Genomic DNA, 13753 nt, shown 5'->3' with positions numbered 1-13753 from the left:
TAAATGATCGCAAAGCCATTCCTATCTAAGCAAATGTTGAGGCATTAGGCAAAGAATGAAATTTAGCAATGGGATTCCTTTCTCATACTTGTTCTTTCTTACCTGCTTATTATTGTCTCTGGCTGATACTAAATCAAATGTAGAAAAGAGGTCAACATATATTGTTCATATGAACAAGTTCTATATGCCAAAACTCTTTACTGGCCATCACAATTGGTACTCATCTCTCATTGATTCCACTAGATTTTCAAAAAAAATCTCATTTGATGAGCCTCAATCTATGCCATCCATTATTTATAGTTATGATAATGCAATACATGGATTTAGTGCTTCTCTATCGTTAAGAGAACTAGAGGTTTTGAAGAAGTCTAGAGGTTATGTGTCATCATACAGTGAACAAGTTATTCAGCTTCATACAACCCATACTCCTGATCAATGGCTCTCTCTCAACCATTTATCAGGCTTATGGCCTGCCTCAAAATATGGCAAAGATATTATCATTGGCGTAATAGATTCTGGTATATGGCCAGAGCACCCAAGTTTTAATGATGATGGTATTACCAAAATAGACCCAAGTAAGTGGAAGAGATTTTGTGAGGAAGGCCAAGAGTTTAATTCCTCCATGTGTAACTCGAAAATCATAGGAGCTAGGTACTTCAAAGATGGTGTGTTATCTGCAAATGAAGGATTAAAAATAACTATGGACTCTGCTAGGGATACTATTGGTCATGGTACCATAATTTCCTCTATTGCTGCTGGGAACTTTGTAGATGAAGCGTCTTATTTTGGTTATGCTGCTGGAACAGCCAAAGGTGTTGCACCAAAAGCTAGATTGGCTATTTACAAGGTTAGTACAAATGACCTACCTGCCCACCCATCTGATATTCTTGCTGGTATGGATCAAGCTATCGCCGATGGTGTTGATGTAATTTCCATATCATTAGGAGCCAAAGGATTTCCATTGTTTGTTGACCCTATAGCAAAAGCTTCATTTTCTGCCATGGAGAAAGGCATAGTTGTTACTTGTGCAGGGGGTAACCTTGGTCCTGACCTAGGGACAATATATAATGGTTTTCCATGGGTTATAACTGTCACTTCAGGCTCGGTGGACCGTTGGTTTGCCGGAATTTTGATTCTAGGAGATGTGCTAAAAATTACAGGGTGGTCCACATTCCTGGGACCTCGAATAATACCAACTTCGCCACTAGTGTACCAAAAGACAATATCATCATGTGATAACTCTGAATTGCTATCTCAAGCCTCTCATGGCATCGTCTTATGTGATCCAGGGGATATCACTCATCAACTATCTACTCTAAACTCCTCAGATATTTTGGGAGCCATACTTATTAAGGAAGATTATATTGCATTTCATATGACTTGTCCATGTATTGTGATCGGCTCAAGGGAAGCACAACAAGTGTTTGAATATATAAGATCAAACAAATCAATGTCAGCCTCCATACAATTCCAACAAACCATCACAGATACGAAGTTTAGTCCATATGTACTTTATGCTTCTTCAAGAGGTCCTTCGCAGAGCTATTCTTATATATTGAAGCCAGATGTAATAGCACCTGCCACCTGGTCAACTAATTTTAGGTGCTTGGATTCCAAAACAACCAATCACTTATACATCAAAAGGTTTGGGTTTATATAGTAACTACACTGTTATGTCAGGGTCATCTTTTGCTTGCCCTCACGTTTCTGGGTTAGCTGCACTTTTGAAAAGTGCACATCCAAAATGGAGTCCTGCTGCTATTAGATCGGCCATAATGACAACTGCGAATCCATTTGATAATACCAGACAACCAATTCGAGATGGTGCCGATGATTTCAAATTTGCTTCGCCTTTAGCAATGGGAGCAGGTCATATCAATCCAAACAAAGCACTTGATCCAGGTTTGATTTATGACGTTACACCACAAGATTATGTGAATTTATTGTGCTCCATGAACTTTAGTTCAGAAGAATTGCTTGCCACTACTCATTCAAGATACTTAGATTGCTCCAGACCTTCAACCGATCTTAATTACCCCTCATTCATTATTTTGTATAAAGATTATGAAATATGGAGAATTCAAAAATTTCGAAGGATTGTAACGAATGTTGGATTGGATACCACAACTACTTACAAGTCCATTGTGGAAGCACCACAAGGTTCAGAAGTTATAGTTTCCCCAAATAGATTAGTCTTTGGGAGGACTAGTAACAAGCTACGTTACACTCTTGCTATAAAATATAAGGGGAATAAGGAAGAAAAAGTTTCATTTGGTGCGCTTTCTTGGGTCGAAGAAAATGGAACTCATATTGTAAGGAGTCCCATAGTTGTGTCACCTGTTGTGAACACCACCATTGCCGGCAAGATTCCAGTCGAAGTGTGGACACAAAAACCATAGTTTGCAATAGAAAAGCTCTCCTATGCTTTGTTTTCATGTCTAATATTGTTGTTATAAAGTTCATTCTTCAATCTAGAAATAAGCATGCTTCTGGAGAACTAATGAAATATTAATTTTAAATTTTATAAAGATTGAGAACTTTTCTTATTCTATTTCCGAATCTTGACACTAGCTTTATTATTCCCAAACAAAATGCCATTTAATTTGTTATTACAAATCAGTAAGTAACCCATCAATTACATAATTCTTTCGACAACATCCATACATATGCTGTTGCTGCTTGCTTGTTGCTTCTTTTCACAGTATAATAAACTTCCAATACACAACAGATTGTACCTGCACTCTCGTCTCTGTATTTTCCTAGACTATCCACAAAGAAATAACTTAATTTGAACCATCGCTCATCACAAAAGAATGACCGGCTTATAAATAATCTACAATGGGTATAATTTGATTGAAAAGCTCCCCCAGGAAAAAATATTTTCATCTTTCATTGGCAATGACAGAAGGGGGTGCTGCCAAATGAATTCTTCAAACAATTCTCGCCAATGAGTTAGGCTATGAATTGGGGACAAAGGTGCCGACATAACCAACCCCCGCGATGAAGAATGCAATGGATTGGAGGAAAAGGTAGATGAAGTAGCGATTCTTTCCAAAAGCAAGATCGTAGCACCCAATGAAGAAGAGGTAGAATCCAACAAGGAGCTCAAGCAAATGGAGTCTGTTTATTAGTAACCACAAGAAAAGAAAATGTAAACTTTATATTCTAGAATTTCAAAACAGATGTAGTATGTTACGTTAATTTGGTATTGACTTGGCACAATATGGACACTTCTACCAAAATTGGAGGAAAAAGATACAAGTGTGACTGTAAAGAATCCAAGCACCTTTCCCCACTTGGAAAGACATATAAGGGGAGTCTTCACAGTAATTCTAAGCCGTTTTGCGTTTTGACAAGAAAATGTCGCATGAAATTCTATGAGAATGTATTTAAGAGTCATTGATCCTAAAGAAATTCTATAAACAGAAAAGAAAGAAAATGCAAAGTGCTATACCTTTCTCCAATCCTTATTCGAGGCCTCCTGGGAGCTTTGGAACCTTTTGTCTTGAGAGCATCTCCCAATTTTTCGGTGACGACCCATTCATTTACTGTCCCTGCTTCAAACAGACCTATAAATGTTGCCTTAGTCCGGTGCAGGGACATGACATTCTCAAAGAGGATCCAGAAAATCAGAAGGTGGAGTGACCTGTAAGATTATATAAACTTTGAAAGTATTAGTAATGAATAAGTAAACACAAAGGAAAACATCTATTGTGTTATCTCTTAATGCAGAGCTAGTAGTTCTGCAGGTTTTCTAAAGTTTCTAATAGGTTGAAACAGAAACAAAGTTATTGACAGTAAATCCAAATCCCAAGATAACCATGCGTTTTAGGGTTGCGCATATTAAATAGTTGGCTGATTAATGCAACCCACTGCAAGAGAAGAATGAAAAAAAACAAAAAGAAATAAGGGGAGAGTAAGAGACCTAGGAGTTCCAACTGCATTGAGGAGAGTAATGGTAGAAGGAATGTAGACAGCACCCCAAATGGGAACTTGAACTTCAGGAACCAAAACCGTTGCTGGTAAAATGACACAGTAGAAGACAAATGTGACAATATGTGCTACAATTTTGCGAACAAAGAAAAAGCTGTAGATCACATGAAACTTCTTCATTGGGGACACCTTCTGCAATATATTGAAGAGTAATAGTGAGGAGAAGTCTGGAGAAATAAAGGATCTTATACTTATGTCTCCTTAATTATGGTTTTATGTAGGCAGAAACTAAACAGTTATGATGGGAAAATACCTTGGTTCTTACAATCTCCATTGCCATCTTCCGGAAGAGATTAGCAGGGCCACAAGACCATCGGTGCTGCTGATAACGGTAGGCTTTGAAAGTACTTGGCAATTCATTTTTCACCTGGAATGTACAAATATATCAATATTGGATCAAATTTGAAATGGTCGCATTGAAAATAACACGGAACAGGTGAAGTCCAATGAAAAGTTGACTATCAGTAGCCAGTTGCTCTACTCAGGTAGGCTTCCCAACAATTGTATTCATATTTCGTCCACAGTACATGCACTATACACGCATACACACCTTGTTTTCTCATAAACAAAGAAAGTATCATATGGGATTGCCACGGCAAGTAAAATTGGTATAGTTTTATATCTTCACGGTGATTTATCAAACCTCAGTAGCAGAGGATACTTGAAGAGGAAAATAGCCTTCTTAAGTTATCACTAACGCCTGCTTGCTGTCATCTAAGGTAGCTAATGTTTGTTGAGATTTCTTGATATTTTGGCAAGACTGGTACCATTATAACAAACTTGATTACCTTAAGGTCAGAAACATATACGAATTTCCAGCCTCTGAGACTAGCTCGGACAGCTAAATCCATATCCTCCACTGTTGTACGGTCCTTCCATCCTCCAGCCTCATTGAGCGCAGCAATTCTCCACACGCCAGCCGTGCCTGCATCACATTCTCAGTGTCATATCATTAAATGGGATAACTGAAAACTTTTTTATATTTCTGACAGCAATTTTCACAAATAAGCTTTACCATTGAAACCAAAGAAGGCATGAGTTGCAGACCCCACTTCTTGCTCCACTGTGAAATGGTAATCTAGTGACATCTCTTGCATTCTTGTCATTAAGCACTCATCAGAGTTTACTGCAATACCACCACAAACTATCATCACACCTTACCCTTACGTGTTTAGACCGACTGTATTACACAGTAAAGACTTATCCTCTTCTCCTAACTTAAATAAATATTTCACAATAAAATCTAAAAAAAGAAAAGCCATCAGAATGAAAAGCCTTGCAATTGTGTAAGTGCTCAATCAATCTGGACTTGGTTTCTCTGTAGCATAGATTGTGTTTACTGATGCATCACAGTAGAGAAACATCATGTGGACTCAAAACTTGTCCTCTATAAAATTAAGCATTATGCTTAAGAATTCTCCTATATATCATTTAAAGTTCAGCAGCAATGTCAAAAAGTCCCAAACTAATTCTGCTTTCACCCAAAAAAAAACTAAGAAAAAAAACAACTTCCTGGGTCTTCATGTTGCACTATTTAACACCTTGGGGGCCAAAAATGCACAAAAATAAGAACAATGCAGCTTAACTTAATGAAATAAAAGTGAAAGGACCAAAACCCAAATCACCAATCAAGTTAGATAAGAGGAATTTTATATCAAGATTACCAAATTTCCAGCGAGCTTGGACAAGAGCAATGTCAGGGTTGTGGACAAGAAATGGGATGGTGCGCCAGAGAAAATCAGGCTCAGGTTGGAAGTCAGCATCAAAGATGGCCACATAGTCACACTGCTTGACATAACTGTGCTTCATGCCTTCTTTGAGAGCCCCTGCTTTGTACCCATTTCTGTTGTCTCTGATCTCGTACTTTATGTTCACTCCCTTGTTTGCCCATCTTTGGACTTCTAGTTCCACCAAATCCTGTTGTTTTTAGGCCAAACCCCACATCAGAAATTGAAAGGTTTGCCCTACCAATTGAGCAAATTGTGGGGGTTGGTTATGGGTTTAAATGGGGCAATTGGTTGCTGCAATTGGATTTTCTGATCTGGGTTGTTTATGGAATTAGGGGATGTTTGCGTTGGTCAATGGGTTTTTAATTGGGAAAGTTTCTCTTGGACATGGACCTAGATAGTTAACTTTCAAAAAAAAAAAAGGGGCCATTGAATTACTTTTTTATTTAACAACTGTGGACTGGGTACAAATGTACAATAACTTAAAAGATGTTTTTAAGTGGTACTAATTAACTATTAATTATTAGAGAGATTATAAGTTTGAATTATCCATCTCCTAAATAATAATAAATGATTTTAATTAAAAAAATATATGTTATATGAGGGAGTTGAACTTAAAACTTCTTCTAACCAAATAGAAAGAAATATCACTAAATCAATATACTCTTTATAGATAATTTAACATGTTATAATGTAAAATTTTGAATTTGTAGCTTGGTTGTATAAATTTTTTATAAGATTCAAATTGACAATATAATATGTTAAGACTGTTTCACAGTTTCATGTTTTAACCAGCTTGAATTTATGCTAAAATTAATATTTTATCTTTACTCTTTACAAGGTGTTACTGTTAACTATTAGGAGATTAATTTGGTTAAAGAAAATGCAGAAAACTCATGACAAGTACGTAATGAATGAGTTTGAAGCTAGCTAGAAGCCTAGAACCTTAATGGCTGGGTCAGTGGAATCATCAAGAACTTGAATTATGACCCTATCAGATGGCCAGGAAAGCCCACATGCAGCTCCAATGGAAAGCTGATAAACCTGCATAATTAACCACCAAAAATCCACTTTAATTATAAGACTCTTATTTTTTCAAAAAAAGTTAAAAAAACAGAGCAGCATCAAACAAATAAGTACCTCTTTTTCATTATACATTGGAATTTGCACCAGGACCATAGGGTAAGCAGAATTGCCAATCTCAACATCATCCTTAATGGCCTCCCATTTCCAACGTTTCTCAGGCCTTCTCCTAAACACCTTGATCAAAATGATGACAATGCCCATGTACACCTTCTCCACAAAGAGCAACACAGACATGCCCAAGCACACAGCCACTAACACCTTCAGCAATGGCACAATCAGTGGGGCTCTGGCTAGCTGCAGAACCATCCCAATCTGCCCTCCTTGAAATGCCTCCATTGTTGTAATAATTGGTAAAGATGAGAAAGGCAAGAGCTGACTTGGAGGACTATAAGTAGTATTGTATTGCTTGGTTGGCTATATAAGGCTAGCCTTCTCTCTGGCTTTGCGAAAAGAACACGATTTGTTCTTTTTGTTACTGCCGCTTTTTGGTGTTGGATTGTTGTGGTTGATCGATTTTTGCTTCTGAGTTACTCTTAAGCTAATGCGGGAGAGCTGGAGTTGTAGTCAGTGACTAGTACTCTGGATCCAAGTTTCAGACTATACTCATAAAAATCACCAAGAAAAAAACAACCCAAAATTAGAGAAAGAGAGAGAGAGAGAGTAGCTGATGAGGGAGCTAGAGAGAGAAAGAGAGACAGTTAATGGTATCTGGGTCTCTCTTTCTCTTCACTAATGGCTACTCTGCTCTCTGCTATTTCTCGAGGCAAGGCTTAGTGTTTGAGGCTCTCTGCAAACTCTGTGGCATGGTGTGTATGTATATATAAAAAATAAAAAAATAAAAAAAAATATAAGAAAAATTATGAAAAACAAAACAGGTCAAATTGATGAAGACAGCAGACCAAAAACAGATGGTTCCTAAAACTCTTGAGAAGAAAACTAATAGAGGTTAATGAACAACCTTTATCATTGAGTTTGAGTGATCTCTATAATATTCCCCTTTTGGTGGTTCCATGATCTATTTTTTCTTCTTAATTAAATGTTCAATAACTGGAAATAGTTATATATAGTTTGGCTATCATTTTCTAGGAAGGTGAAACGTTGGCAATGTATTAATTTAAATTTTGATTACTCGTTTTCTGGAATGATTTGAGTGGCTCCAAAACTATTCATTAAACTTATAATAGTCTTAAAAGTTTATATGTTATGTAACAGTCTCAGGTTTGGTAATATTCTATTCTTTTTTTTTTTTATCTAAACAAAAAAACAGGAAGTGTATTCTCTTTTCAAATAAACATTCCGTTTTCTTATATTCTTTTGGTAATTAAATTAGTGATCTGTCAGTACTTATCATTAAAGAACACTATTAATAGATAAGAATATAACTTAATTGTGAGACGTACTGTTTAACCATATATCGATTGACTGATTACATTTTGAAACCAACTGAGTTCACATTATTAATTTTGCATGTATGTATAGCCTTTAGATCGGGGTTTCTGAGATATTAAGGGTGCATTTGGTAACGGTTTTTCATTTTACAAATTCAAAAAATGATAAAAATGCGTTTGATTGCCGTATTGAGAAAACAGTTTTTGAAAAACACAAAATAGAATTTCTAGTTTACAATGTAAATTCAGAAAACGATTAAATGATGTTATCAGTGAATTTAGAAAACATAGAGAATGCGGATACAAATAAAAAAAATTTATAACTGAAAAAAAAAATAAAAAAATGAAAAAACATGTAATCTGCACCTCCTCCCCACCTAGCCAGACCCACCTCCGGCGGCAACCCTATCCCCCACCGCTGCCCACCTCACCCATCTCTCTTTATCTCTCCTTTATTCCTCTATTTTTTTTATCTCTCTCTAACCATCTCTAAAAATATATTCTTTGTAATCCCTCTATAGTTTCCAATTCTCGCTTCAATAAATGGATCAAGACTCCCCGTAACATTCATGGCAGGAAGCTCACGAGCCTTAATAACCCTTACATAGAGAAAATACATATGTTCAACTAGATCATAGGTGTTTGCAGTCTTGTTTCCATTAATAATACGGTCATCAACAACTCTTCCACCTCCAAGGTAGTCGCGCCGGCTGAGGTGGGTTGGGTTTTATGAAACTTCTCTCTTTTTTAATTATATATTTTATGAAATTGGTTAAGAGAAAATTACAGATTTAGTCCAGTTATTTTATACCTAGTTCAATTTTGGTCCACAATCTTTTTTAAGTTCTGTTTTGGTCCACTAATTGTTTGACTTGTTCAATAAAGGTCCAGATTTGTTTTCTCAAATTTGGCCTGCTTTTTACCCTATCAAATCTCACCCAAATTCAGCAAATATATACTTGTTTTAAAGCTATGCATTTCTTCTTTACAACCATATAAAGATCATTCAAATTGGAGTTCTAAAACTCAAGATAATTGACCCTAAAGTAGGGTACCCAAAACTGCCAATTTTTCAAATTTCACAAAATCTCAATTATCTTAGATTATAATACTCCAAATTTGTTTTTATGACTAAGAAATGATGAAATATAACTTATACTTCAATTATAATTGAAGAAAACACAACCCAAAAGATTTAAAGTCACAAATCTGGACTTTTATTGAACAAATGAAACAATTAGTGGACCAAAACAGAACTTAAAAAAGATCGTGGACCAAAATTGAACTAGGTATAAAATAAGTGGACCAAATCTGTAATTTCCTCATTGGTTAATGATAATAATTTATAATTAATATCTTTTGTGAATATAATTATTTGGTTGTAATAATTGGTTAATATCAAATGTGTTTTCATTATTTTTGTTTTATATAATTTTTTTTCAATTATGCTACCAGACGCCTTCTCATATTTTGGGAATGCAAAATTTAATTTGTTATTTTTATTTTACAATACAGTTTTTAGAAAATTGTTCTGTACGTAAAATGTTACCATACGGGCCCTAAATTTATCGATCTATAGATATTAGGGAAAGATACATTTTTAGTCCCTGTGTTTTACCTTGCAATCGATTTTAGTCCTTGTATTTTCAAAATTAGCAATTTGGTCTATGTGTTTTTGTTTGCAAGTAATTTTAGTTCACCATCATCAATTGTAGCGGCGGATTTGTGGTGGATTTCACCTATTATGCCTAATAGAGAGAGAGAGAGAGAGAGAGAGAGAGAGAGAGAGAGAGAGAGAGAGAGAGAGAGAGAGAGAGAGAGAGCTGAGGGATGGAGGGAGGGTGAGGATGGTGGTGGTGTGTTGATGTCAGTAGTGGATATTTTGGTAGTGACCGGTGGACTAAAATTGCTTGCAAACATAAACACAATGACCAGATTGGCAATTGTAAAAACATAAGGACCAAAATTGATTACAAGGTAAAACACAAGAACTAAAATGTATTTTTCCCTAGATATTATATATGATGAAAAATATTTTGACTGCTTTTTTTATTTTTATAGACTAGGTGCTTGTGGGATTTGAAAACATTCGTCTAAACAAAGAAAGAGTACGTTGCATGTGTGGGACTATTCTCTCTTGTGTAAGAGTTTTGGGCGGTAGAATAATATACAAGCAAAACATGATATATGTTAAATTAGAGTAATATTAAGGAGACCACGTACATTTCCATAATGCAATACATGTATATCAAATATTTAATAAAGATAGATTTATTAATACAAATAAGTCTCATTTATTAAAAAAGTAGTACCAAAATGTAGTCTACCATTATTCTTAAATTTGATAATAATTTTTAATTTTTCAAATACATATAATCTTTTAATTGAAATGTTATGTCACTCAACACTGTGACACACAATAATTTTGCCTTCACATAACAATAATAGCCTCCACAAGTTTTTCTTAAAATAGCCATATATTCTTAGTTTTATGCCATTAACGTACGGAGCTAAGGGACCATTGTTTGTGATTGTGTATTTGTGTGCGTGCAATGTGAAAGTGAATGTGACTACTATGCATATGCATGGGTAGTTGTACACATTGCAAGCAAGCCAGCAAGGTCTGTCAACTTGCTTGTAATTACCTCTTGCTTGTGCTCTTACACCTCCACACGTTAGAAACACTTCCTCATCATCTCTTTAAGGCTTTTGTCGATCTACAGACTCTACACCTGCAATCAAAATAATTAGCTAGACTGGCCTGCAAGCAAATGATGGGAGAGGGCCCTCTCTTATCGTCCCCAATGCTGTAGGTCCTCGATCTGTGACAAAAATTCTATATGGTTCTCATCGATCTTTAAATAGATCGGTTAACAGTAAATAAAAGGATTACATGCAGATAATTAGTTATGAGTTATTACTTATTAGGACCATTAAGAAGTATTGCTATCATACTGACTAAAAATTCTTAGCTTGTTCTAATTCTATAATTATTCCACATAAAAAATTATAATTATTCAATTGTACCACATTTACTAACTACTAATCACATTGCAAATCATATATCTCTTATAAATATAAAACGTATGTATTGATAAATGTATACATATAAGAGCATCTCTAAGATGTTATCTATAATTTTCAGCTATATTAGTTTATTTTCATCCAAAATCCTACCCCATCAGCTTGGCTATCAGGTTAGCAAATCTATCTCAAAGGAGAGAAAAAATAGCTATTTGCTATATAAACCTCTTTTTTACAAAAAACAAAAATAAATAACATTATTTTGATTTTGTTGTCATTGTCAACTTTCTTTTGGTATTTAATTCTCACTTTTTTCAGATTTTAAAAAATAATAAAATATTAAAATATCTAAGATTAGCTAATATATATGAAGAACTTAATTTGTTGGAGTGAAATGTTAAGAGCAAACAACAACAAAAATATTAAGAGTGGTTAGTTAAAAGGGCTTTCGACTAAAAAGCTCCTAATATATACATACTCAACTTATTCAAAAATTACTATTCGTTGGATTTTCACTCCTAAGGATAAAAAAATTGGCCGAGCGTTCAGCATTGCAAGCACTGCAGTAGAGGTTTTTGTAAATTTTTGTTTTGTAGTTATACTTATATATCCCTTTAAAAGACTCAAAATTTTAAATTAATCACATGAATCTCCTAAAACGTACTAAATCATACATAAACTCACTCAAATAAGACCCAACAAAAAATATAGAAAATAAGAAGAAAAAAAAATTGCACTACAGTAACACTTGAAACAATTACTAAACTACAGTAACTGAGCAGTTGGTACTGTTTTTGTAAAACGCCGGACACAATATATATATACTCACTTTTGAGTCTTTTTAAAAAATTTAGGAGCTTTTCAGTACTTTTCTTTAGTGAAAATTATAACTTTTTAGCTAAAATATTCCATACAATGAGCTCAAAACTCCAGCGCCATTCAAACAGGTGAGAGTTTGTGACGTTTGTCACAACAGGTGAGAGGCTTAGTTCAAGACAGATTGTAGTAGTTTCCATATTTCTAATAATCATTTATGGAAGTTAGTCTCACTTGTAATTAATTGGCTAATTAATGTGATAGACTAATGACAAAGTACACATGGAAGAAATTTTTTTTTTTTGGGGGTAAAGTACACATGGAAGAATGGACAACCCAACTGTACGTACGTGGTATCATAATCTGAACAATTAGAGTGGGTTGGTAAAAAATTTCTTATATACATTCACATGGTACGGGGGCCTTCAAAACTATAAAGAGAATATCTTATGTATATTCGCATGAAACAAATAAAAAGAAAATGTATATTCGCATGAAAAATGCTAAACACATTATCATAAATCATATATATGTGACATTAATTAGCAGGATCCAGGCATTATGAGTGACGTACGTGGCATATATTATGCTAGCCTGCCAAGCAGGCAGAACCTTTAGGTGACACTGACACTTAATAAAGAATTTTATTTTTTCTCTTGGATTAATTGAAGACACCTAATGGGATTTGAATGTCTGATAATGGAAAAATTATTACTTGCTTTTTTTTTTTGGCCATTGATATTACTTGCTTTTAATCAAAAAGGGGTTGTTCGAAGAGAACAAGGCTAACACCGGTATGGCGGTATGTATTGTAATAAGGATATAAAATAACAAAATGATTGACAAATGTACTTTTTTACCCAAAAAAATATTTTTATATAGTTATTTATTCCTTTTATTTTAGTTGTTTTGATGACCATTTGATGGCGATATTGACTGCTTATTTTTGTAGAACAAGCTATTATATATATACTATGGAGTTTTTACCTAAGAGATCCAAAGGAGTTGTTGGAAGAGAACTAAGGCTAGCACTCGTGTGTGTTTTTAGGATATAAAATAACCAAATGATTCACACATGAAAAATATTTATTCTTATTAGTACAAGATTATTTTAGTTGTTCTTTTATGACTATTTGATGGAGGTATTGAATGCTTAATTATTTTCGTAGAACAAATGATTGATATAATATGTATCTCAATCATGCAAAACATGTACAAAGATTAATGTATTTTATTTGCCTTTGATTGATTACATTATATATTTTATTTGATTGCAAAACATGTACAAATTATTGATTACATTATATATTTTATTTGCATTTGATTATTGTATTATAAATAAAATGTTAAACCTAACCAGTCACCACACCATCTTCTTCACCTAACCCCAGCCGCTACCCACCTTTGATCTTCTTCTTCTTCTTTTCTCTCTCGATCTGCCACATCATCCTTTCCTCTTCTTCTTAATTATCATCATTTGCATGTCCTATTCTAGCTCGATCTGCCACATCATCCTTTCTCGCTCGATTTGCATGTCCTATTCTTCGATCTTCTTCTTCTTCTTTATCTCCTCACCGGATTTGTTTATCATCGTCGACGTTTCTGGGTCCACCGCACTCGCTTGACGTAACCCGCCAACCTGAGTTGGCACGACCTAGACCGACCGCCTCCTAGCGGCTAGCAGTTTGGGTCCCAAACCGACCTACCCACCCGATGCCC

At 34.8% G+C, this 13753-nt stretch overlaps 1 protein-coding gene and 1 pseudogene across 1 annotated transcript; one reads left to right on the top strand and one right to left on the bottom strand.

Annotated features, from left to right (window-relative positions):
• The first annotated feature begins 280 nt into the window (after positions 1–280).
• Positions 281–2399, top strand: LOC147291240 (subtilisin-like protease SBT3 pseudogene; annotated as a pseudogene).
• A 160-nt stretch (positions 2400–2559) lies between these two features.
• On the bottom strand, positions 2560–7582 carry LOC147291239 (glucomannan 4-beta-mannosyltransferase 9-like). The gene is made up of 9 exons (XM_086235605.1): positions 6861–7582; positions 6666–6764; positions 5658–5910; positions 5009–5119; positions 4782–4918; positions 4247–4360; positions 3926–4125; positions 3455–3646; positions 2560–3120 (listed from the first exon to the last, which is right to left on the bottom strand). Exons 1-9 carry the CDS (start codon positions 7140–7142, stop codon positions 2958–2960), a joined length of 1551 nt encoding a protein of 516 aa, XP_086091731.1. The 5' UTR covers positions 7143–7582; the 3' UTR covers positions 2560–2957.
• Between the last annotated feature and the right edge of the window lie 6171 nt (positions 7583–13753).

This window comes from Dryas octopetala, chromosome 3 (genome assembly GCF_963921425.1).
Source record: "Dryas octopetala chromosome 3, drDryOcto1.1, whole genome shotgun sequence".
NCBI lineage: Eukaryota > Viridiplantae > Streptophyta > Magnoliopsida > Rosales > Rosaceae > Dryas > Dryas octopetala.
The sequence above is the reverse complement of the archived record's forward strand: the minus strand, read 5'-3'. Positions and strand labels throughout refer to the sequence as shown.